The following is a 26,042-nucleotide window of genomic DNA, read 5'->3' as shown; positions in this document are numbered from 1 at the left end:
AATTAGCTGGGGGTGGACTCCACAGGAGAGTGTTAATTGATTTCATGGTACCTCATTTGATTTTTCTTAGTCTGACTAAGGACATGACTGGAAAGGAAGATGTGTACCGAGGCCCAGCCATCAGGGCTCTCTGCAGAATCACTGATGTAAGTTCTCTTTGTTTACTGAAGCATCAAAAGGGACAGTGTGTTTATCTACAGGTGGGCGTGTACATGTAATAGGATTCTTTAGTCTGACTGTGTGAGTCTTCGGTATTACAGAAACCACCAGAAAGGCTTTTGTGCCTCCAGGCTTTTTTTCTTTCAGGTTGTCTTTTCCTTTTATGTATTTAGATTGGTCTCTTTCTCTCTCTATTTGCCCTCATGGAATTTTTTTTTTTTTTTTTTTTGGTGCCCTCATGGAATTTTGTCCTAGTCGGGGAACATTGCTGGCAGGAGACCAAAACCCATTTGAATTTAGTTTTTTTTGTTTTTGTTTTTAACTTTATTATAGGGAGTAGATCTTTCAGAATTTGAGGTGAAGCTTACATCAGATGCCAGAGCAAGAAATAGGACATCTCTGAGGAACCCAGCAGCAAGATTTCTAGGATATTTACGATTGTGATCCATCAGCTTACCAGGCTCAGGCCTCCTCACTGAAATAGTGGAGAGAACCTGGTTCGCCATCGGCCGGCCTATGGCCGTGTAGCTACGTAGATGTGAGTCAGGTGTTTAACCTTGACTCCATCCCTGACATCTGGAGGGATGAGGTTATAGAGTATATTAGGCTGTCCCTTTCTAGGAACTCTGAGTAGGAAAGGTTAAAAGGAAGGGCAGGCTGGGCATTGCCAAGCATATCAAATAATATTTCAGCTCTATCCATGCTTGGGTATGTTTTATGTGGATGGTTACAGTCTTATCAAGTTTTTAAAGGTTGTATAACAGCAAATGGTAAATCTGGATGCTAAGAGGAGTAGTAGAAATGGTACAATGTTCTTTGCTGCTCAGCTGTTTGGCTGTGGTGGTTTTTGTTTTTCGTATTTAAATTGATCACAGAAGACGCGACCGAGGCAGTGCCGGCAATAAGGCTGTCTGAGTATTGATCTCCGTCTGTTTACACATCTTCATCTGCTACCAGCCTCCCAGTGTTCCGCTTTCCTCCAGTTAAATTTAAAAAGAACTTTATTTTCAAGGGATTTCCTAGTGAGGGCTTACTGTAGTAGTACAGTAACAGGGAATTCTTTGGTATCTGAAATAATCAGGGGTCCCGTTTGACTGAGAGGACTCTGTGGAACCCAAACAAAATACATCCCCTTCATACAGAGGCATCTTCAGAATTTCAAAACAGCTCCATCCCCATCTAGGAATTTCTTTTATAACCGCCCTGAGTAAGTGGAGCCTCTCTTTACACCTTTGTTCAAACTGGGATTCTCCACTTTGAGACTGTTGATGTCATTGTTGAACGGTTTTTTTCCTTCCATATACACTTAAATATTCCTCTTTGTAGATTTTTGTCTGGGTCCTGCCCTCTGGGGTAGGATTACTCTATTATATGATAATCCTTTTAATGCTTTCTAAATACTGGCACAGAAACAAATAGATGACTGCTTTTGTAAATTACTTTGAAGCAGTAGTTTGGGGTGAAAATGTTTTGCTTCAACAGCGTTTTCTTTATGCGCGTTACCAGGGAACAATGCTGCAGGCCATCGAGAGATACATGAAGCAGGCCATCGTGGATAAAGTCTCCAGCGTATCCAGCTCCGCACTGGTGTCTTCCTTAGTAAGTGAGCGAGCAGCCGCCTGCCTTAGCGGCCGTTAGTTTCTACCACAAAAACCAAGTATTACTGCGATTCTCTCACAAATGAAACATTCACAAAATGTACATACATCACTCTTTATCCTGGAGGGTTTTATCAGAGGAGAGTTAAAATGAGCAGTTAAAAACGTGCAATTTTCCCTCTTGGTATGATGCTGTACAGGTCTCTAAAAAGTCCTTACTGTCTCAGCAGCCAGTCAACTTATAGTTTCTATTTCTCTAGGTTTTTGTTTTGTTTTCTTTCTAATCAAGGTGTGAAAGAGTTCCAGATTCAGTTGAAGTTCCTGATGAAGAAACACAATTGAGATTTTTCTTCAGTGATAAAATCTGGATATTTGTATCTCAAACAGTGTACCTAAAACTTATGTAAATTCCTCCTTTTTTCCTTTTTTGGCTTAATGAATATCATTTATTCAGCATGAAATCTTTATATGTTCCACATTTTAAGGCTAAATGTACATTAAATCTTGGTTTAAAAAAAAACAAAACCAGGAAATCTTCATGTTGAAAGGTTTTGGTAATTAGAGTTCTGTTGTATACATAATGAAGATGGTGATAAGGGAAAGTGGTGGACAGGCAAGACATTGGCTGATTTTTAAAAAAATTTTTGTTTGTTTTTTAAATCGTTGTGACCTGTACTTCTGCCTCTTGCCGCTTTATCCTCTACTTTCCATAGTGTGTGTGGTGTCCTTCAGTCCAGAGCCTCTTGTCCCACTTCTAAATTTTTTACCGGAAAGTGGTCTTTGTTTCAGCAATACCTTTTCTTTCTCCTGTTTATCCAAACAAAATGCATTCATCACAGCCTTATCACATTGCATTTGATGAGAATCGGTTGTTCCTGTGTGAATGGATCAGGTCAGACCCAGAAGAGGCTATGGGTCTGGAATATAATTGGTCAAGCAGAGGATATATCAGTACTATTTCTCTCTTTCTCTTTTTTTCCCTTCCAGTTGAGTTCTACTTCCTGGAAGTAGAACCTAGAATGCGAACATTATTTAAGCACCATTCTAGTCACTAGCCCTTCCTTTGTTGTCCTTCCCCTCTCATCGCGTCCTTTTCAAGCATGTCTCTCAGCGACCCCTCCACCCCCACCCCAACATCTTGGAGAAAGTTTCTGGTTTATTAATTGCCTTGGGAGTAGAAATTTGAAATAGATTCCTAAAAGCTACAGAGTTTTCTCTTTCATTTGGAAATGTCTGTTAGTGATTTTCTAAGAAAACCAGTTCATGCTTGCAAACCTCTAGTCACTGTGCATGATGTCCTCTTACTTTGCTCTGTGTCTAGCACATGATGAAGATAAGCCATGATGTGGTTAAGCGCTGGGTCAACGAAGCCCAAGAAGCCGCTTCCAGCGACAACATTATGGTCCAGGTACCACCATCGAGTCACACTGTGTCTTGGGACCAGATTTCTTTAACCCTCCATCTTAGGGGCAATGTGTTGACTCCCCAGATGTGTACTCGCTAAAGGCTAATACAGAGCAGCTTATTAGTACGTATTCTCAAGTACGTATCCCACTGATTAGAATTACTGTCTGAGGCCCTGCTAGTGTTTCATAAAAGCTGTAGGAAAGTTCAAGAAAGATTCTTATGTTCAGTGGTGGTTGGAGATGCTCATTCCAAAGGTCCTTCATATTGCATTTCCGACCTTTATTTGAAAAATAATTTGTGGTGAAGGATGTCCCAGTTCTAGGCTTTTCAGAACTTCGTTATGGTAGACATTAAACAAACAATGAAGAGTAATTTTTAGTTTGTGAAACTTAAAAACCTTCTTGGGAAGATTTTTTGATACTCATTAGTTCCTAATTAAAAGGAATAAGATTAAAATTTTAACTGGCAATTTTGTGTACTTGAGAGGATACGTATTCATCCCCTTTCAGTGTTTACAATTTCTCACGTTAGCATATTCAGTTATGAGGAAACAGAGTAGTAATTTTTCCCTCAACGAACATTCTCGCTCTTTTAACTCTTACTGTGTTTTTACACAAAGTACCACGATAATTACACTCCTTAAGTCTGCTTTAGGAGTTTACTCCTTTAACTACTAACATGGCCACAGATGACTTAAAGCCACTAACGGACACCTGTGACACTGGTAAAGCCTGGGACCCAAGAGCCTTTGTCCTAAGGATGTGTGGGGCCACGCTGAACCTTCTAGAGCCATCTTCGGATTGTAGGTCACCTCTTTAATACCACTGGTCCAATCTGAGTCCTTGATTTCTGGGGGTGAAGCTCTTATCCTCTCAGTCTTGCCTGTGTTTGATTCAGTATGAAAAAGATACTCTGTTGGTGTACATTTCACTTGGGTATCTCTTTACTAAAAATCTAGGGCCATATGATTTGATTTTCCTGGAAGTTTGTCCTCTCTCTCCTCAGCTTTCTGTGTGTGACATCGTTTTTCTTGTTCTTCAGTACCATGCACTGGGAGTCCTGTATCACCTCAAAAAGAATGATCGCCTTGCTGTTTCTAAGATGTTGAATAAATTTACTAAATCTGGTCTCAAATCACAGTTTGCTTACTGCATGCTGATCCGAATTGCCAGTCGCTTACTAAAAGAAAACGAAGAGGGGTAAGTGTCTTCACCTAAACCCCAGTTATTTTCTGTTTGCTGGGTTAACCTACTTCCGAGTTTATTTCCTTCATGTATTTTTTTGGGGGGTAGTGCTGATTTTACAGGCGGATTTGGTGTTTTCCAAATAAAGAAAATTCATGGGATTCTAAGTAATGCAACCTTTTTTTAAAATTTACCTTAATGTATACTCTGGTATATGTGTTTAATAGATTATGATCGCCAATAATATGGAAAGAAACTGATATTGAACAAGAAATACTTTTGGATTTTAGGGTGTGCAATAATGTGAAAGCTAGAAGTGACATGAAGAATCTTGTTTGTTCCTTTTATTTTTATAAAAGAATATTGAAGTGCTGTATTTAATGATTTATTTATATAAAGGGCATGAAGGAGAAAAAGAGAATTCCACATTTGTAAGGCTCAAATTGTTCATGAAGTCGTGTTATATTATTTGATGGTAGGCTGTGATAGTAGAAGGATGAATATTGTAATCTCTTAACTAACCACAAAAAAGAAAATAGATCTAGCATAAATGTCAACAGAGAAGATAAAATGGAATATTTAAAAAAATATTTTCGGTTGAGCTTCCTGTTTCTGTTAATGGTGGAGTAGCTTGTTCATACTAGTCCACTGCAAATACTTCTATCATTAGTACAAAACTTTGCCTTCCATCAAAAGTAGGAAAACCCACCACTGTTTGAAGTACTGGTGAGTGGTGAAAAGTAGGCAAAACTGAAAGGAAGTTGATGTCTGAGAGGCAGAAGCTGTAATAGGTGAGATTTCTATATTTCTGGCTAGTCTCCTGAGATCCTGCAGTTCCCAGATGTGGAATCACAGAAAGCCATAGTATTTACTGGACAAGAGGGGTCAGAATGTAGTTTGAGATTGGAGGAGTGATGAAAACCTGTGGTGGAAATCCTGGAAAGGAGGGAACCACAATTGGGGTAAGCACCACCAAGGCCATTTCAAACTCTGTAAAACTGTGGTTTATATACGGTAAAAAATTGATAGAAGTGCAAAGAATTTGGAAAATGTGACTAGTAGTTAAGAGATAAAGCAGTCAACAGATACTGACTCTGATATGCCCTGGACATTGGAATCAGCAGACAAAAACTTGAGCAGATTTATAAAAGATGCTTTTAAGAGTTTAAGTGGGAAATAGTTATAATGGATGAGCAGGGGAAATGAAAGCTATAAAAAGGAACTATAAAGACATTCCAGAGCTTTAAATTCCTTGCCAGTCAGAATTCAACCAGAGAAGCAGAACCTGTAGCAGATAAATATATAAAGAGATTTATTACAAGGAATTGGCATTTGCAGTGGGACCTTGCTAAGCAAGTCCAAGATCTTTAGGGCAGGCTGTTGGGAAAGGAAGATACCACAGGCAGGTTGGAACTCGGGCACAGGGTGAAGCTGCTGTCCACTGGTGGAATTTGTCATCTCACATTTTACTATAAGCAGCAAGATGAAACCAGGTCACACCTTCAACACTTTCCCTGGAAAATTCCCTCCAGTAGAGAGTCAGGTTCATTATCTACAGGTTATACTTCCCTATAAATGCAGGACACTATTTCACTAAGCTCTCCACTAACGTATAACAAGGATACACTTTATTCCAGTTTACAATAACTTCTTCCTTCTGTGCTCTTACAGGATCCTCCAAGACTGGATTTTCCCCCTCCCTTCCCCCCCCTTCCTTCCTACCTTCCTTCCTTTTTTTTTTTTTTTTTATTGAAATGATTGGAACTGTTTTAGTTCTTTTTTTTTTTTTTAAGATTTTATTTATTTATTTGACAGAGAGAGAGATCACAAGTAGGCAGAGAGGCAGGCAGAGAGAGAGAGAGGGAGAAGCAGGCTCCCCACTGAGCAGAGAGCCCGATGTGGGGCTCGATCCCAGGACCCTGGGATCATGACCTGAGTCGAAGGCAGAGGCTTTAACCCACTGAGCCACCCAGGCGCCCCCCCCCTTCCTTCCTTTTTAATTCTAGTATAGTTAGCATACAGTGTTCTGTTAGTTTCAGGTGTACAATATAGTGATTCAAGAATTCCATACATCACCCAGTCCTCATCAGAACAAGTGCACTCCTTAGTCCCCATCACCTATTACCTCACCCCCATCCACCTCCCCTCTGGTAACCATCAGTTTGTTCACTATAGTTAAGAGTCTGTTTCTTGGTTTCTCTCTCTCTTTCCTTTGTTTATTTGTTTTGTTTCTTAAATTCCACATATAAGTGAAATTATATATTTTTCCGACTTATTTCACTTAGCATTATACTCTTGAGCTCCATCCATGTTGTTGCAAATGGCAAGATTTCATTCTGCCTTATGGCTGAATATGCTCGTGTGTGTGTCTGTGTGTGTATGTGTGTGTATGTACGTACACACACACATACCCAGTCTTCTTTATCCATTGATCTATTGATAAACCCTTGGGCTGCTTCCATAACTTTGGTTACTGTAAATAATGCTGCAATAAACATAGGGGTGCATGTATCCTTTTGAATTAGTGTGGGTTTTTTTTTTTTTTAATTCTTAGGGTGAATATCATGGGGTATTTTTATTTTTAACTTTGAGAAACCATAAACTCCATATTGTCTTTCATAGTGGTTGCACCAGTTTGCATTCCCCACCAAGAGTATGAGTGTACCTTTTTCTCCACATCCTCACCAACACTTGTTGTTTCTCATGTTTTTTATTTTAGTCATTCTGACAGGTGTGAGGTTGTATCTCTGTGGTTTGGGGTTGCATTTCCCTGGTGATGAGTGATAGAGGGTATCTTTTCATGTGTCTTTTGACCATCAGTATTCTTCTTTGGAGAAATGTCTGTTCATGTCTTCTGCCCATTTTTAATTGGATTGTTTTCTGAGTGTTGAGTTTTAGAAGTTCTTTATATATTTTGGATACTAACCCTCCATCAGATATGTCCTCTCCTTGCAAATGACCTCTCCCAATTAGTAGGTTGTCTTTTAGTTTTGTTGATTGTTTCCTTTGCTGAGCAGATGCCTTTCATTCTGATGAAATCCCTAAAGTTCATTTTTGCTTTTGTTTCCCTTGCTTTAGGAGATGTATCTAAAAAGATACTGTTACAGCCAGTGTCAGAGAAATTACTACCTGTGCTCTCTTCTAGGTTTTTTTATGCTTCCAGGTCTCATATTTAGGTCTTTAATCCATTTTGAGCTTATTTTTGTGTATGGTGAAAGAAACTGGTCCAGTTTCATTCTTTTGCAGGTAGCTGTTCAGTTTTCCCAACACCATTTGTTGAAGAGACTGTCTTTTTCCCATTGCATATTTTTGCTCTTTTTGTAGATTAGTTGACCTTATATTTTTGGGTTTATTTCTGGCCTTTCTATCCTGTTCCTTGAATCTGTTAATCTGTTTTTGTGCCATTACCATACTATTTAGATTGCTACAGCTTTGTAGTATAATTAGAAATCTGGAATTTGTGATACCTCCTGTATGGTTTTGTTCTTTCTCAAGGTTGCTTTGGCTATTTGGGGTTTTTGTGGTTCCATGCAAATTTTAGGATTGTTTGTTCTAGTTCTGTAAAAAATACTGTTGGTATTTTGTTAGGGATTACATTAAATCTGTAGATTGCTCTGAGTATTATGGACATTTTAACAGTGTTTGTTCTTCTAGTCCATGAGCATGGAATAGCTTGCCATTTGTGTTCTCTTTAATTTCTTTCATTAGTGTTTTATAATTTTCAGAGTATAGGTTTTTCACCTCCTTGGTTAAGTCATTCCTAGGTATTTTATTATTATTGGTGCAGTTGTGAAAGGGATTGCTTTAGTTCCCTTCTGTTTATTATTAGTGTGTAGAAATGCAGTGGGTTTCTGTACATTGACGTTTTTCATCCCGTGACCTTACTGAATTTATCAATTCTAGTAGTTTTTTGGTGGAGTCTTTAGTATATATACTGTACTATATATAGTATATGCAAATAGTGAAAGTTTTATTTCTTCCTCACTAACTTGGATTCCTTTTATTCCTTTTTCTTGTCTGATTGCTGTGGCTAGGACTTCCAGTACTATGTTGGATAAAAGTGGTGAGAGTGGACATCCTTGTCTTGATCCTGATCTTAGGGGAAAGCTTTCTGCTTTTAACCATTGAGTATGTTAGCTGTGGGTTTTTCATTTAAGGCCTTCATTATGTTGATGTATATTCCCTCTAAACCTACTTTGTTGAGGGTTTTATCATGAATGAATGTTGTACTTTGTCAGATGTTTTTTCTGAAGTGATCATATGGTTTTTATTCTTTTTCCTATTGAAGAGATATATCGCATTGATTGATTTGCAAATATTTAACTACCCTTGCATCCCTGGAATAAATCCCACTTAATTGTGGTGAATGATTTTTTTTTTTTTAAAAGATTTTATTTATTTATTTGACAGAGAGAAATCACAAGTAAGCAGAGAGGCAGGCAGAGAGAGAGGAGGAAGCAGGCTCCCTGCTGAGCAGAAAGCCCGATGTGGGGCTTGAACCCAGGACCTGGGATCATGACCTGAGCCGAAGGCAGCGGCTTAACCCACTGAGCCACCCAGGCGCCCCAAATGATTTTTTTTTTTTAAGGATTGTTGGATTCAATTTTTTAATGTATATATATTTTAAAATATTTATTCATTTATTTTAGAGAGAGAGAGAGCATAAGTGTGAGGTGCAGAGGGAGGTGCAGAGAAACTCAAGCAGATTCCGTGCTGAGTATGGAGCACTACACAGGACTCAATTTCACTACCCTGAAATCACCTCTTGAGTTGAAACCAAGAGCGGGATACTTAACTGACTAAAGTTACCAGGTGCCCTGATTTGCTAATATTTTGGTGAGGACTTTTGTATCTGTGTTCATCACAGATAGTAGTACTTTTTATTTTTTTTTTTGGTTTTGGTATGGGGGCAATACAGGCCTCATAGTTTTCATTCCTCTTCTATTTTTTGGAATAGTTTGTGAGGAATAGGTATTAATTCTTTAAATGTCGGGTAGAGCCATCTAGTCCTGGACTTCTGTTTGTTGGAAGTTTTTTGATTATGGATTCAGTTTCATTGCTGGTCATCTGTTTAAGTTTTCTATTTCTACTAGATTCAATTTTGGGAGGTTATGTTTCTAGAAATTTATTCATTTCTTCTAGGTTGTCCAGTTTGTTGGCATATAGTTTTTCATAATATTCTATTGCAATCCTTTGTATTTCTGTGGTGTTGGTTATTATTTCTCCTTTTTCATTTCTGATTTTTCTGAGTCCTTTCTTTTTTGATGAGTCTAAGGGTTTATCAATTTTGTTGATCTTTTCAAAGAACCGGCTCTGGTTTCATTGATCTCTGTTCTGTTTTTTAGTTTATATATAATTTATTTCTGCTCTGATCTTTATTTCCTTACTTCTACTGGTTTTTTATTTTGTTTTTCTTTTTCTAGCTCCTTTAGGTGTAAGGTTAGGTTGTTTATGTGAGATTTTTCTTGCTTCTTGAGGTAGGCCTGTATTGCTATAAAATTCCCTCTTAGAACTTCTTTTGCTGCATCCCAGAGATTTTGGACTGTTAGGTTTTCATTTTCATTTGTCTCCATGTATTTTATTTCCTCTTTGATTTTTTTGGTTGACCCATTCATTGTTTAGTACCATGTTATTTAACCTCCATGTATTTATGCTCATTCCAGATTTTTTCTTGTGGTTGATCTCTAGTTACATAGTGTTGTGGTCAGAAAAGATGCATGGAATGACTTCAATCTTTCTGAATTTGTTGAGACTTGTTTTGTGGCCTCATATGTTATCTATTCTGGAGAATGTGCCATGTACACTTGAAAAGAATGTGCATTCTGCTGTCTTAGGATAGAGTCCAAGACCAGATTTCTACAAGTGGTCTGTGAACCCTCACAGGCAGTGTTCTTAAAGAACAGATTTTTGATAGCAGTCTGTTTAAGGCAGTTTAGGCTTTTTTCATCACGCTCCCCTGAATTCTACAGCCTCTACTGGCTTCCAGAGACAATTCCACAGTTTCACGTTTTTGTTTACAGTAACACCTCACTGTCAGATACCAAAATCTGTATTCGTTCTTTATTGTTACCGTAACAAATGACCACAAACATAATGTCTATTAAAACATCCATTTATGATCCTGTGGTTCTGTAGGTTAGACAGAAGTCTCATGGGCTAAAATCAGAATGTTAACAGGATGCTGATGCTTACTGGAGGCTTTGGGGGAAGAATTCACTTTTAATCTTATTTACATTGTTGGCCAAATTCATTTCTTTATGATTAAAGATCAGTAGGTCTCTATTTCCTTAATGGCTGTCAGCCAGGGGTTGTTGTGTGTCATGTAAGGTAACATATTCACAGGTTCCATGGAAGAAGCCAGGACATCTGGGGGGCCATTCTGCCTGCCACACAGACAGTAACCGAAATGGGTAATTTACTGGATAGACTTAGCAGCAGACTAGAGATTGCTAACAAAAGAGTGAAGGAGTTAGTGTATTTGAAGACAGAGTAATAGAAAGTAACTAATTTGAAGAACACAGAAAACAGATGAAAGAAGGATAAATGCTTCAGAGAACTGTGGGATACTGTCAACTGGTATACCGCTTGGTGTGTAATTGGAATTCCTGAAGGAGATGTGAGAGACTGGAGCAGAAAAGCTATACGAAGAAATAATGAACGGATTTCCCAATATGCATTCATTCCACCAGTGCAAGGTTTATTTAACAGTCAAAACCCAACATAACATTCCTCATTTAAAGAATAAAGGAGAATAATCTCAATATCGTAATGGATGCAAAAAAAGCACTTGATAAAATTGAGTGACAGCTTATGATTAGAAATCTCTTTTCACAGCAAAGAATAGAAGGGAGCATCATTATTCTGATAAGGGTGCCAAAAAAATCTCCAGTAGACTTTATACTTATTGGTGGCCTATTAAGGATTTCCCCTTGAGATTATAAATGAAACAAGGATGCCTACTAACATTTATATATATGAATATATAAAAATTATTTTAAAGCAGCATTTTACTGGAAGTCATACTTGATGCAATAAATAAAAAAAAAAATCTAAGGATTGGAAAGAGGGCATAAAACTGCTGACAATATGATTGTGTATGTAGAGAATGTAAAATCTATGCATTAGCTGTCGGAATTGATATAACTGATATGTGAATTTATCAAGGGTACTGGATAAGTCAGATTCCAAAATTGATTTTATTTCTATATTCCAGCAACCCATCAGTAAAATAAGATTTTGAGGGGCACCTGTTTGGCTCAATCGGTTAAGTGTCTGACTCTTGATTTAGGCTCAGGTCATGATCTCAGGTTTGTGAGATCACACCCCACATCAGGCTCTGCACTGGATGTGGAGCCTGCTTAAGATTCTTTTTCCTTCTGCCCCTCCCCTGCCCTACCCTCTCCTTTTTTGCCTTTTCTACATAAAATAAAATAAAATACATTTTTTAAAAAGACATCTTTATTTGAGAGAGTGTGCGTGCCCATGAACTGAGGGAAGGGCAGAGTGGGGGGTGGGGAGTAGATTCTAGGTTGAGTGAGGGGCCTGATCTGGGGCTCAGTCCCAGGATCCTGAGGTCATTAGCTGAGCTGAAACCAAGAGTCAGACGCTCAACCCACTGAGCCACCCAAGTGCCCCAGAATAAAATAAAAATTTGAGGGATGCCTGAGTGGCTCAGGTGGTTGAGCATCTACCCTTTTGTTCAGATCATGCTCTCAGGGTCCTGGGGTCCAGCCCTGTGTTGGGCTTTCTGCTCAGCAGGGAGACTGCTTCTCTCTCTGTCTCTCTCTCTCTCTGTTAAATAAATCTTTTTAAAAAAGAAAGTTCACCATAAAAAACAAGTAAAATTGTGAAAAGATGGCACTATTTGTATTGAAATCAAATCCTTAGGAATAAATCTACCCAAAATCGTATACATTTCTACACAAAATTACAAAATGTTCTTGAAGTATAACCTGAATAAATGAAGAGTTAAATGCTCTTCTTCAATTGGAATATTCAATGCTATAAAGATGTCACATCTTCTTACTTTGATCTTTGGATTCAGTGGACCCCCGAGCGGAATCTCAGTTGGCATCTTCTAAATACCAAACAGGAATGCATACATTTGTGCGTCGTAAGACAAACCAAGGATACCTCTAGTGCTGCTATTCCGTCCAAATGGAAGGAGTCTGAATGTCTGACAATGTTAGAATGAGAAAATCAGTTGTGGTGTATTCATACAGTCAATAATGTTCAACAGAAATGTACAGAGTCCTGTTAAATGCAACCACGTGGATAAATGTCACAAAGTCACACAGATACATTCTGTATGGTTCTGTTGGAGTTAGTTTGAGACTCAGTAGGCACAACCGATCTGTAGCCTTAAAAGTTCCTATTTATCTTTAGGGCAGAAAGACAGTTGTGCCTGGGAGGTGGCGTCTAGGGGCTCAAGATACTCATCTTCATCATGGTAGCTTTGTAATAATTCACTTACTCTTGTAGTAGAACAAATTACTGAAAAACTTAACCAGATTAAAAGGATAAATACTTATTTTCCCCCACATAGTTTCTGTAGATTAGGGGTTTGGGAGTGTTAGCTGGTTCCTGCTTGAGATCCTTCATGAGGTTATAATCAAGATGTTGGTCGGGTTTGCAGTCATTGGAAGGCTTGGAGGAGGCTGGAGAATCTGCTTCGAGGGTCACTCATTCACATGACTGGTGCCTTGGTGCAGGCTGTTGGCAGGACATCTGAGTTCCTTGCCGTGTAGACTTCTCCATAGGGCTGTTCAGCATCCTCATGACATTGCAGAAGTCGGTCATTTTATTGTGACTTACTTAGTCTTTGAAACCACATTTCAACATTTCTGCAATATTGTTTTGGATAAAAAGATCAACTCTCTACAGTGTGGCTGGGGACTAGAAAAGGGAATGAATACCAGAAACCAAGAATCCCTGGGGGTGTCTCCAAGTTCAGCTACTGTACTAGTATGCTACAGCTGCCATAACAAAATACCCCAGACTAGGCGGCTTAAACAACAGAAATGTATTTGCTCCCAGTTCTGGAAGCCAGGAAATCCAAGATTAGTGTGCCAGTAGGGTTGGTGTCAAGTGAGAACTTTCCTTTGGGTTGCAGACTGCTGCCTTAGCACTGTGCACTCACGTGATCTTCCTTTGGCACATTTGTGTACGTGCGCGCACACATACACGTAGCAGGCAAGAGCAAGTGGTCTATCAGATCAGGACTCAACCCTTATAACATCATTTAACTTTAATTACTTCCTAGAGGCCCTATCTCTAAATAGAGTCACACTGTGGGTTAGGGCTTGACTATGAATTTGGAGGAGTGAGGGGGACACAGACATTTCGTGTACTTCTGTATTTTTTATAAAATTTAATACAAAGTTAACGTTTTGAGGTGGCTGGTCAGTTCTCAGGCCTATGGAAAGGTTGGATCCTTAGAGTGAGCACATACACATGCAGCACCAGAGGCTAGGTAGAATGCAGTGCAGAGATAAGTGAGCACGCTTTAACACTGAATTTTTTCTTAACGAGGGTAAAGAGAAAATTCTAGAGATTATATGAAAACAAAGATACTTAACCTGTAGTTTTATTTTAGGTTTCTCTGTGGCATTGTATGCAAAGCAGCAATGGAGCAATGTCTTCATGGTGCTGTGGGAAAATAACGGTCAGCCTAGAACACTCTCCCAAACTGTTGTTCATCAGTGGGCCTCAAAGCAAGGTAGTTTTAAGCATAAGGGTTTACCATAAATAGTCTATCAATCACTTTGTAGGAATTATTCATAGATTTACTCCAGCATGAACAATACATGCTCAGAAGGCAGCAGTGGGATTTACGAAGTAAGAATGAACAATGAATTAGTATAAGCATTAGTAATTATAAATATTCTAACTTTTTAAAATTTAATAAAAAGCTCAGATTCCAGAAGACAGCAACATGATAAATAATGGTGTAGCTGGTGGTATTAGGTGGAAATGAAAGCATGCTAAGATTTTGGTTTGGATTTGTTTTGTTTTGTTTTGGTGTTTCTGGGGAGGAAGATGTTAATATTTATCTTCTTATATTTATTTATTTAAGCAGTCTCTACCCCCAACATTGAGCTTGCACTCATGATCCTGAGATCCAGCAGCCAGGCACCCCAAGATGTTAATTATCAATGTTAAACTTTGTCAGAAAAACATATGGCCTAGTAACTAAGAATATAAATGGAATGTAAGGCTTAAAAAATAAAAACGGAAGAAAGAAAACTTGATCAAAGCTTAGTGAAGAATAATGGAATATATAAATAGAAAACAAATCAGGTGGAGTTCAGTGTACATGTATTAGTTATCTCTTGCCGTGTGATTAATTAGCACCAAACTTAGTTTATCACAGACATCCTCTCCTAGTTTCTGTGGTCAGGAATCTGGACATGGCTTAGCTTCCAGTTTTGGTCCAGGGTCCTTCATGAAGTTGCAGTCAAGCTATCAGCCAGAGCTGCTGTCATCTAGATCTGGAGGATCTACTTCCAATTTCCCTCGTATAAATGTGGACAAGCCTCAGTTTCTCCCTGGCTGTTGGCCAGGTGCGTCAGTTTCTTGCTTTGGCAGCCTCTCCGCTGTCTGCTTGAATGTCCTCACAGCATGGCAGTGGCTTTTCCCAAAGCAAGCGAGCAGTAAGAGAGAGGCTCAGGCAGAAAACTACAGTGCCGTATAAGCTAGCTAATCTTTTCTTTTTTTTTTTTTTTTAATTTTTTAATTTTTAATTTATTTGACAGAGATCAGAAGTAGGCAGAGAAAGAGAGGAGGAAGCAGGCTCCCTGTCAAGCAGAGAGCCTGATGTGGGACTCGATCCCAGGACCTTGAGATCATGACCTGAGCTGAAGGCAGAGGCTTAACCCACTGAGCCACCCAGGCACCCTAAGCTAGTTAATCTTGACAGTGACCTGCCATCACCGCCGATGTATTCCCTTGGTTACAGAGACCAAGCCTAGTATGTGGGAGGGGACCACATGGCGAAGTGGGTTTTCGAAAGTACAAAGTCTGTGGGACCATCGTAGAGGTTGCCTAGCAAGTAAAAATATTTCGAATAAATGTGGGTGGGATTACTGACATTATTTCAGGATTACTTATTAAAAGTGTCAGGTCAAGGGGCGCCTGGGTGGCTCATTCGGTTAAGTGTCTGACTTCAACTCAGGTCATGATCTCGGTCCTAGGATTGAGCCCCATGTCGAGCTCCCTGCTCAGCTGTCCCCCCACCCCATGTGCTCTCTCCCTCAATAAAATACATAAATAAATAAAATCTTTAAAGGAGAAAGTATCAGGTCAGGTAAACAAAATAAGAGACCTATTATATAGCCTTTTATAAAAGATACTTCTAGGGCTCCTAGGTGGCTCAATTGGTTAAGCAACTGCCTTCGGCTCAGGTCATGATCCTGGGGTCCCAGGATTGAGTCCCGCTTTGGGCTCTCTGCTCGGCAGGGAGTCTGCTTCTCCCTCTGACCCTCCCCCTTTTCATGTTCACTCTCCCTCTCTCTCATTCTCTTTCTCAAATAAATAAATAAAATCTTAAAAAATAATAATTTAAAAAAGACACTTTGAACAGTGACAAGGAAAAGTTTAAAATGTATAAAAAATACATGCTTGATAGGCACTAACACTACATACACTGATTGCTTGCCTAGCAATAGTAATACAAGCCAGAACACAAGGAATCGGGATTTAGAGCATTAAAAATGACAAAGTGGGATTTTGTATTTTGACAAAAGGAGTGGTCTAAAAAACTGTATCACAGAAATGACTTTATATAAACAGTTGACCCTCAAACCTCAAATAACAGGTTTGGATTGTGCAGTCCACTTATGTGTGGATAAATATAGTACAGTACCGTAAATGTATTTTCCTTCTGATTTTCTTAACATTTTCTTCTCTCTGGCTTGCTTTATTATAAGAATATAGTATAGAATGCACATAGACATACAAAGTATGTGTGAATCAACTATTTATCATGTCGGTAGGACTTCTAGTTTAATAACAGGTATTTGTGGTCAAGTTTGAGTCCAAAGTTATACATGAATTTTTGATCGCTTAGAGGTTTGGTGCCCCTCATCCCTGCAGTGCTCAGGGACAGTTAAGTACTAACTATACTTAACAACATTGCTTCACGATATGTCTAGCAAAATCTTAAATATAAGAAAATAAAGGGTTTGGAAGACGACTAACCCCTCATCTCTCAGAAACTGACATATCACTTACAAAAGTAGAAGACAGTAGTCAGTGTCTATATCACTGGTAACAAGACTGACCTCATTTAGAATCTAGATCCAAGAGAGAATATGCAATATTCTTGAAAATTTTTACATAGTATACATATAGGGAAATGCGCAAGACTTAAAGTTGTATGTACATTATATATAATTGCTGTGGAACGCCCATCTAATGACCATATGCTATGTAGTTGTGCAGTTCTGGTGTCCTAGAAATGCTTTATGTCATATTCTTGGTCATACCTACTCCCAGTAGAAGTCACTATTCTGATTTCTATGGTAATAATTTCTTTACTTTTCTTTAGATTTTTACCCCCTGTGCATGCCTCCATAAATAGTTAGGCTTGGTTTTGTCTTGTTTTGAACATTATGTCAATAGGATCATGCTAGATTTTGTATCTTTTTTTTTTCCACTCAGTATTTTGGTGTAAGATTCATCCTTGTTTTTGCTGAAGCTGTAGTTCATTTTAATTTTCTATTTCCTTGATTGAACCCTTCCAGGTTCATTTATATTCATTCTTCTATTAATGGGCATCTGGGTTGTTTTCTGTTTTGAGCATTTACTAATGAAACAGCCACAAACAGCATTCCTGTGCTTATTCCATGCTACCTCATTACCATAGCTGTCTCTCTCTGTACGTAAGCATTTATTTCTATAGCTTGGTCTCCAGAAATGGAATTGGTAGATCATTGTTAAGACTGTTTTTCAAAGTGATTATACCAATTTACCTTCCAGCCAGTGGGCTGAGATCCCCTGAGGCAAAGACTTGATGTCAAATTTTAAGATTTTTACTAATCAGAGGGGGTGTATTAGATTGTCTTTATTGAGATATAACTCCCTTACCATAAAATGCACCTTTTTGGAATGTGTATATTCAGAGGTCTTTAGTATATTCACAAAGTTGTGTAACCACCACCACTAATTCCAGAATATTTTTATCATCCCAAAAAGAAACCCCCTAGCCCATTAACAGTCACTCCTTAGTCCCCCCTCCTCTCAGCCCCTGGAAAACATAAATCTGCTTCTCGTTTCTCTCCATTTGCCTGTTCTGGACATTGCATATGAATGGGATGATACAGTCGTGTGGTCTTCTGTTTCCCATTTGTTTCACTTACAGCGATGTTTTTAGGGTTCATCTATATTATAGAAGTACCAGTATTTTATTCTTTTTATGGCTAGATAATATTCCATTGGGTAACTATCCCATATTTTATTTATCCATTTTTCTGTTGATGGACATTTGGGATGTTTCCACTTTTCAGCTATTACGAATAATGCCACTGTGAATAGTCATGAATAGTTTTTCATGTGAGTATGTTTTCCATTCTCTTGGGTCTATACCTAGGAGGAGAATTGCTGGGTCATAATGTAACTCTGTGTTTAACTTTTTGAGAAACTGCCAAACTGTTTTCCAAAATGGATGCATCGTTTTACATTCTTGCCCACAGTGTGTGAAGGTTCCAATTTCTCTGCATCTTCCCCAACACTCATTATTGTCTTTTTTTTCTTTTAAAGATTTACTTATTTATTTTTTAAAAGGGAAAAAAAAAAGCCTACAGGGTGGGGAGGGACAAAGGGAAAGGAAGAGAGTCTCAAGCAGACTCTGTAAAGAGCCCAACTGGGGGCCCAATCCCATGACCCTGAGCTGAAACTAAGAGTTGGTGACTGTGCCACTGAGGCATGCCTGTCTTTTTTTTTTTTTTTTAGATTTTATTTATTTATTTGGCACAGAGGAAAGAGTACAAGCAGGGGGAGCAGCAAGGAGAGGGAGAAGCAGGCTCCTGGTGAGCAGAGAGCCCAATGCAGGGCTTGATCCCAGGACCCTAGGATCATGACCTGAGCCAAAGGCAGACGCTTAACCAACTGAGCCACCCAGGCACTCCCTGTCTTTTTTATTATATAGCTCATAGTATGTGCGATGAGGTATCTCATTGTGTGGGTTTTTTCCCCCATTAAAAAAAAAATTTTTTTTTAAGATTTTATTTATTTGACATTGAGAGAAATTACAAGTAGGGGGAGCTGAGCTGAGCAGAGAGCCTTTTGTGGGGCTCAATCCCAGGACCCTGGCATCATGACCTAAGCCAAAGGCAGATGCTTAACTGCCTGAACTACCCAGGCATCCCTCCCATTGAAAAAGATTTATTGACCAAAAATTGTACAAGTAAGCTCTCAGTTTGATAACAACAAAGGCTGCATTTCCCTAATGACTAATACTGTTGAGTATCTTTTCATGTGCTTATTGGGCATTTATAGTTTTTTTTTTTTTTAAGATTTTATTTATTAGAGAGCACAAACCAGGGGAGGGACAGAGGGAGAGGGAGTAGCAGACTCCCCACTGAGCAGGGAGCCTGACATGGGGCTCCATCCCAGGACCCTGAAATCATGACCTGAGCTGAAGACATACTTAACCAACTGAGCCATCCAGTCACCCCCATTTGTAGATTTTCTTTGGAGAAAAATGTGTTCAGAGCCTTTGCTCATTTAAAAAACTGGGTTATTTGTCTTTTTTTGAGTTGTAATCCTTAAATATACTTTGGATACTAGACATTTATTAGATACATAATTTGCAAATATTTCCTCCCATTTTATAGATTGTGTTTTTAGTTCCCTGGTTGTGTCCTTTGAAGTACAGAAGTTTTAAATTTTGATGAAGTCCAGGTTGTCTAGGTTTTGTTTTGGGCTTTTTGTTTGTTTGTTTTTGGTTGCTTGTGCATTTGGTGTTAATACAGAGGAAACATGGTCTGATCCACGGTCATGAAGATTTACACCTATGCTTTCTTTGAAGAGTTTTATAATTTTGTCTTTTACCTTTAGGTCTTTGATACATTTTGAGATATTTGTATGTAGTGTGAGGTAGGGATCCACTTTCATTTTTTTGCATGTGGAGATCTGGTTGAAATAGGAGTTTGCAGTTGTCTCAGCACTATTTGGTGAATGATTAGTTTTCTTTTGTATTTCCTTGACATCTTTGTCAAGTCATTGTGGTTTTAATTTATAATTCCCTAATTACTAATGAATTTGGGAACCTTTTTTTCTGTTTTTTAACCATTTGAATATCTTTTCTATTGAAATACCCAGTTTTCAATTGGGTTACGTGCCTTGTTCCTACTGCTTTCTAGGAGTTCTTTTTGGATTGTATATGTTGCAAATAGGTCTTCCCACTCAAGTTTGTCTGTTCTCTTTCTTGGTGTCTTGATGAGCAGAACTTCTTTAATGTAGTCAAATTTATCAATCTTTGACTTTTGGAATAATTTTCTTTTGGTGTCTTGCTCAAGACATCTTCTAGTCCAAGTTCTCAAATATATCTTCTGTGCTATTTTTTATAAGCACTATAGTTTTGCACTCACTTCAGCAGCACATACACTAAGCATGATAGTTTTAACTTTTGTGTTTTAGGCCTATAATCTACGTGGGATTGTTTTTTGGATATAGTATGAGGTAGCAATTTAATGTCTTTTTGTCCTCCCTATGGATACCGAGGAGTCCTGCTGCCATTTGTTGAAATACGTGTTCATACCCACAGCTCTGCAATGTCAGCTTTGTCATAAATCAGGTCTCCTGTACTCACTGCTCTCTTTCTGGGCTCCTCGGCTCTAGGAGCTCTATTTGTTTCTGTATCAACGCCCATTCTTTTTTATTGTAGCTTCGTAATAGTGTAGATATATGGTGGAACAAATCCTCCCCTATCCTGCCAGCGTGTTTCCCAGTTCTTGTTTTGCATCTTTATTTTTCTGTGCATATCTATGTATATGTGCTATGGGAGCGAGCACTCTGCATATCTATGTAATCTTATTAGGCATTGCTTAGCCTTGTGCTCAGTCAAATTTGCCTCTTCTGGGATACTCCCACCAAGGCCATTAATAACAACCAAGGAGTTCTAAAGTCGGCAGTGATATCCCCCAGGTTTTTCATTCATTGGGATTTTTAGGGCTATTTCTCACAGGTAGTGAGACTAGCCATCCCAGTGTCTGGTCATAAGGACAAAATGTGTCTTTGACCCCTGACCATTTGATTTACTTCCAGAAGGCCGCAATAGAAACCTGACTTGATGCCCACCTCACTGTAACAGTTCTTATACAAATAGGCACAGATGTCCAAGGAAAACTCACACATAACCTATTGGAGCAGCATTCATTGGGAGAAACCCATAGAGACCAAAATCATACCAGGTGCACTGGGTGCCCAGGTTCATTCATTCTGGTTCAGTGCACAGAGGTCTATCAGGGCAGGTTTCATACACTGAGAGAGGGATTATGACCAAGGGGCTTTGTGGCTTTTAAACTGCTTTAAGTATAGGAGCAACAACAATGCACTGTTGTGATCAGAGTGGGATGCAGAAGTAGCATAATATGATAGACATTACATCTGATGCTACAGGGGAAAGAAATTTTAAGAGACTACCATGAGCAATTATATGCTACCTAGTAGAACCTGTTTTGACAGCATAGATTTTTAGGGGAAGCAGCCCTTCTGTGGCATATTCAGGGTCTGGGATCCAAATCTTGCAGCTGTATGATGTGGCATGTTAGTAGCAGGAATCTTCCTCTTTCGTGGTTGGGGAAATACCAGCCCTTCCCTAGGCATGATGGGAAGGAGTGCCAGTCCAGATTTTGTGGTTGAACCAGAATTGATTGCTACACGTTGGGCTGATTTCAGTTGTCATGGAGCTTCATAGGAACTCCGCTCCTTTTTTGGGGAGCCAGCAGGTCAGTTTTGGATGAAATGACCCTTACTCCTCACTTGTTATTTCTCAGAATTTCTCTGGCAATTCTTTCTTATTTTCTATGTATATTACATAGATGGCATTTCGAAAAACTTGTAATTTTTCACTATAAACTTCCCCCTTGGTACTGCCTTTATTGCATGTTTTTGTTTGTCCCATGGTATTTTCTAATTTTACTTTTTAAACCGCTTTAAGTACTTCTTTGACCCATTGGTTGTTTAAAAGTGTTTACTTTCTACATATTTGTGAATGGTCCAGTTTTCCTTTTGTTATTGATTTCTGGTTTCATTCCATTATGGTTAGAAGAGATATCTGGTGTGATTTTAATCTTCAATTTGTTAAGACTTGTTTTGTGACCTAACATGTAATCTATGGAGAATATTCTCTGTGTACTTGGGAAGAATGTGTATCCTGCTGCTATGGGGTGGAATGTTCTGTGTATGTCTGTTAAGTCCATTTGGTATATAATGTTATTCCAGTCCACTGATTTTCTATCTGGATGTTGTATCCATTACTGAAAACAGGGTCTTGAAGTGTTTTACTATTATCGTATCATTGTCTGTTTTCCCTTCAGATATGTCAGGGTTTGCTTTATATATATAGGTTTTTGAAAATTGTTTTGACTATTCTAAGTTCTTTGCATTTCTATATAAATTTTAGGATCAGCTTTGAATTTCTACAACAGAAGCCTGCCAGCATTTCGATAGGGATTACACTGAATAGAATAATAGATCTACTCTGAATAAATCAGTTTGGGAGAATTGCCATCTTGCTATTGATTCTTCCAGTCCGTGAACAAAGAGTTTCTGTATTTCAATTTCTCAGCAGTGTTTTATAGTTTTCAGTGTAAAAGTCTTGCATTCCCTTATTAAATGTATTTCTGAGTATTCTTTCTGATGTTATTCTGAATGGAATTATTTTATTAATTTCATTTGGATTGTTGTTGCCAGTGTATCGAAATACAGTTGATGTTTGCAGGTTGACCTCGTATCCTGTAGCCTTGCTATGGTCATTTATTAGTTCCGTGCACGTGTGTGTGTATTATTCCCTGGGATTTTCTATTTTCAGGATCATGTCATCTGTGAACAAAGACAGTTTTACTTCTTCCTTTCCAAACCAATGTTTTTAATTCCTTTTTTTTTGCCTAACTTTACTGTCTTGAACTATCACTAAAATGTTGAGTAGACGTGGTGAAAGTAGACCTCCTTGCCTTGTCCCTGATCATAAGAGGAAAGCATTAAGCATGATGTGTGTTTTTTGAAAGTGCCTTTTATTAGGTTGAGTTCATTTCCTTTAGTCTCTAGTTTTTTGAGAATGTTTATCATGAATGGGTGTTAGATTTTTGTCAGTTGCTTTTCTGCATCTATTAAGATATTGTTATTTCTGTCCTTTATTTTATTAATTTGGCATATGACATGCATCAATTTTCTCATGTTAAACCGATTTTGCATGCCTGGGATAAATGCTACCTGGTGATTGTGAATTGTGAATATTGATTACTTTTTTATATATTGCTGGATGCAGCTTGCTAATTTTTGTTAAGGATTTTTGTGTCTATTTCAGAGATATTGGACTGTAGTTTTCTTGCAAAAGTTTGTCAGGCTTTGTTATGGGTAATATTGGCATCACAGCATTAGTTGGGAAGTAGTGTACCCTCCTCATTTATTTCCTGGAAGAGTTTCTAAAGGATTGGTATTATTTCTTTAAATATTTGATCGAATTAACCAATGAAGTCATTGGGACCTCTGTGTTTCTTTGAGGGAAGATTTTAAATAACCCATAAACCTGTTTAGATTATGTATTTCTTCATAAGCCAGTTTTGGTAGTTTGGTATTTCTAGGGACAAATCCCTAGAAATGACTTACAGTTGTTCATAATATTCCCTTATAATTATTTAAATTTCTTTAGGGTCAGTAGTGGTGTTCTTTTCTTCATTCCTGATTTTGATAATTTCCATCCCCCCCACCTTTTTTTCATTAGTTTAACCAAAGATTTGTCAATTTTGTTGATCTTTCAACGAACTAGCTTTGGGTTTCATTGATTTTTTTTTTTCTGCATTCTAGTCTATTGATCTCTCCTCTGATCTTCTATCTTTTGCTTGCTGTAGGCTCGATTCACTCTTCTCTTTCTAATTTCTCTAATTTCTTAATTGTAGAAGCCTAGATTATTGATTTGGGACTTTTCTTTTCTGGTATCTGTGTTTAAAATTATGTATTTCCTTCCTACTTTTCTTTAGATATATCTCGTGTCTTTGTTTTCATTCAGCCTAGAATATTTTCCCATTTCTTTCTGATTTCTTCTTGATACGTGGGTTACTTAGAAAATGTTTAATTTCCAAGTATTTGGGGATTTTTAAATTTATTTTCTGTTGTTTTATAATTTAATTCAGTTGTGGTTAGGAAACATGCTTTGATTTCTGTTCTTTTAAATGTATTGACATTTGTTTCATGACCGGCACTTAATATATCCTTAAGAACTGTCCAGATGCACTTGAAAAGAATGTATTTTAGTCGTTGGGTTGAATGTTCTAGGTTAAATTGGGTGATTACATTGTTCAAGTCTTCTGTGTCCTTGATGATTTTTTGTCTAGTTCTAACAGTTATTGGGTAGGTATGGACATTTCCAACTATAATGGTTACATGATCTATTTCTCCTTTCATTTTGCCAGGTTTTGTGCTTCATGTATTTTGAGGCTTTGTTATTAAATGTGTATGTGTTTATCATTGTTATATCTTCCTGATGTATTAATTTCTTTCTCATTATGAAATGTCTCTTTTTGTCTCTTATAATATTTTTGTCTTAAATTATATTTGTCTGGTATTAATATAGCCAATACTGGTCTCTAATTGTTACTGTTTGCATGGCCTATCTTTTCCCATCTTTTTACTTTCACTCTGTGTCTTTGAATCTAATGTCTGCTCTTGTAGATAGCACATAGTTGGAGCTTGCTTTTTTATTCTGTCTGGCAATCTCTATTTTTTGGTTAAGGTAATTAAACTGTTTATATTTAATATAATTATTGATATAGTTGGATTTACTTTTGCCATTGTGCTATTTGTTCTGTATGTCTCCTGCTTTTTTTGTTGTTTGTATTTCTTGTCCTCTTTGACTGCCTTGTTTTTTCTTAAATAAATATTTTCAATGTATCACATTAATTTTTCTGTCAATATTTTCACTTTTTTTGTTTTTTCTTAGTTGTAACTCTAGGGATTAGCATATACATTTTACTTTACCACAGTCTACCTCAGATTATTACTTAATTTAATTTTAGTAAAATATAGAATCTGTTCTCCAATATATTTTCATTCTCTCTGGGCTCCTATTTGCTCTAATTATCATGTATATGATGTATGATGTATATGATGTGTTGGATGTTATAAATCCAACAACATACAGTCAATCCTCAAACAACGTGGGGGCTAGGGGAGCCAACCTCCCAGGTAGTTGGAAATCTGCATGTAATTTTTGACTCCTCCATAATGTAACCACTAATAGTCTACTGTTGACCAGAAGCCTTACTGATACTGTAAACAACATGTATTTTATGTTATATGTATTATATGCTGTGTTCTTACAATAGAGTAGGCTAGAGAAAAGAAACTGTTATTAAGTAAATTATAAGGAAGAGAAAATATCTTTGCAGTTCTCTGTTATAAAAAGTCTGCATATAAATTGACCCATGTGGTCCAAACCTCTTGTTCAAGGGTCAACTGTAATGTTATAATTATTGCTTTGTAACATTTTGTGTCCTTGAAAGTAGTTGAGAGAAATGAAAAAATGAAAAAAAATTATCATTTTTGATAAATGACTCTTTTATGTCAGCTCATATATTTTATCATTTCTAGTGCTCTTTATTTCTACCTGATGATTCACATCACTGTTTAGTGTAAATCTTTAAGTCTAAAGACTTCCTTAGTATTTTTTGTAAATCTGGCAGCAGTGCATTGTCTGGTCACTGCTTATCTGGTAATGTCTTTTTTTTTTTTTTAAGACTATGTATTTTATTTTTTTATTTTATTATTTTTTTTTAATAAACATAAAATGTATTATTTGCCCCAGGGGTACAGGTCTGTGAATCGCCAGGTTTACACACTTCACAGCACTCACCATATCACATGCCCTCCTCAATGTCCATATCTGGTAATGTCTTTTTTAGCCTTCGTTTTTTGGAGGATAGTTTTGCTGGATATAGAATTCTTGTCTTTCTATTTCAGCTCTTTGACTATGGCATTGTGTTGCCCTACCTCTTCCATTATTTGGGTGGAAAGGTAGCCACCTGATTGTATTGATGCTCCCCTGTAAAACAAGATGAGTAGTTTTTATCTTGCTGCTGTCAAAATCTTCTCTTTGTCTTATGCTTTCAGCAAATTGACTATGGTGTGTCTCTGTGTGAATCCTTTTCTCTTTATCCTGCTTGGGATTTTTTGAGCTACTCAAGTGCATGGATTAATGCTTTCATCAAATTTGGATAATTTTTTTTTCATTATTTCTTCATATATTCCTTTTGCCCCTTTGTTTCTCTCTTTTCCTTCTGGGACTCTTATTATGCAGTTGTTCATACCCTTGGTCATATTCCCTAGATCTCCAAGTCTCTGTTCTTTTTTTTTTTTTTTTTTTTTTTTTTAACCCATTCGTTTTTCTTTGTTTTCCTCAGCTGGATTATCTCACTTTACCTTCCTTCAGGTTTACAGGTTTCTTTCTACTGCCAGTGAAGATCAGTTGCTGAAT

General features: G+C 37.7%; 1 protein-coding gene across 2 annotated transcripts in view; it reads left to right on the top strand.

Annotated features, from left to right (window-relative positions):
• COPG2 (COPI coat complex subunit gamma 2) overlaps window positions 1-26,042 on the top strand; it is a 117,384-nt gene that overhangs the window by 30,522 nt on the left and 60,820 nt on the right. Inside the window, exons 6-9 of one of the 2 annotated variants that reach the window (XM_047695710.1) lie at window positions 71-146; window positions 1,666-1,758; window positions 3,079-3,165; window positions 4,206-4,363. In XM_047695710.1, coding sequence (XP_047551666.1) covers window positions 71-146; window positions 1,666-1,758; window positions 3,079-3,165; window positions 4,206-4,363 — 414 coding nt within the window. The remainder of the gene's footprint in view (window positions 1-70; window positions 147-1,665; window positions 1,759-3,078; window positions 3,166-4,205; window positions 4,364-26,042) is intronic. The other variant, XM_047695711.1, reaches the window with a different exon arrangement.

Source organism: Lutra lutra, chromosome 11 (genome assembly GCF_902655055.1).
Source record: "Lutra lutra chromosome 11, mLutLut1.2, whole genome shotgun sequence".
NCBI lineage: Eukaryota > Metazoa > Chordata > Mammalia > Carnivora > Mustelidae > Lutra > Lutra lutra.
Note: the sequence above shows the minus strand (reverse complement) of the source record. Positions and strands in the feature narration are given on the sequence as shown.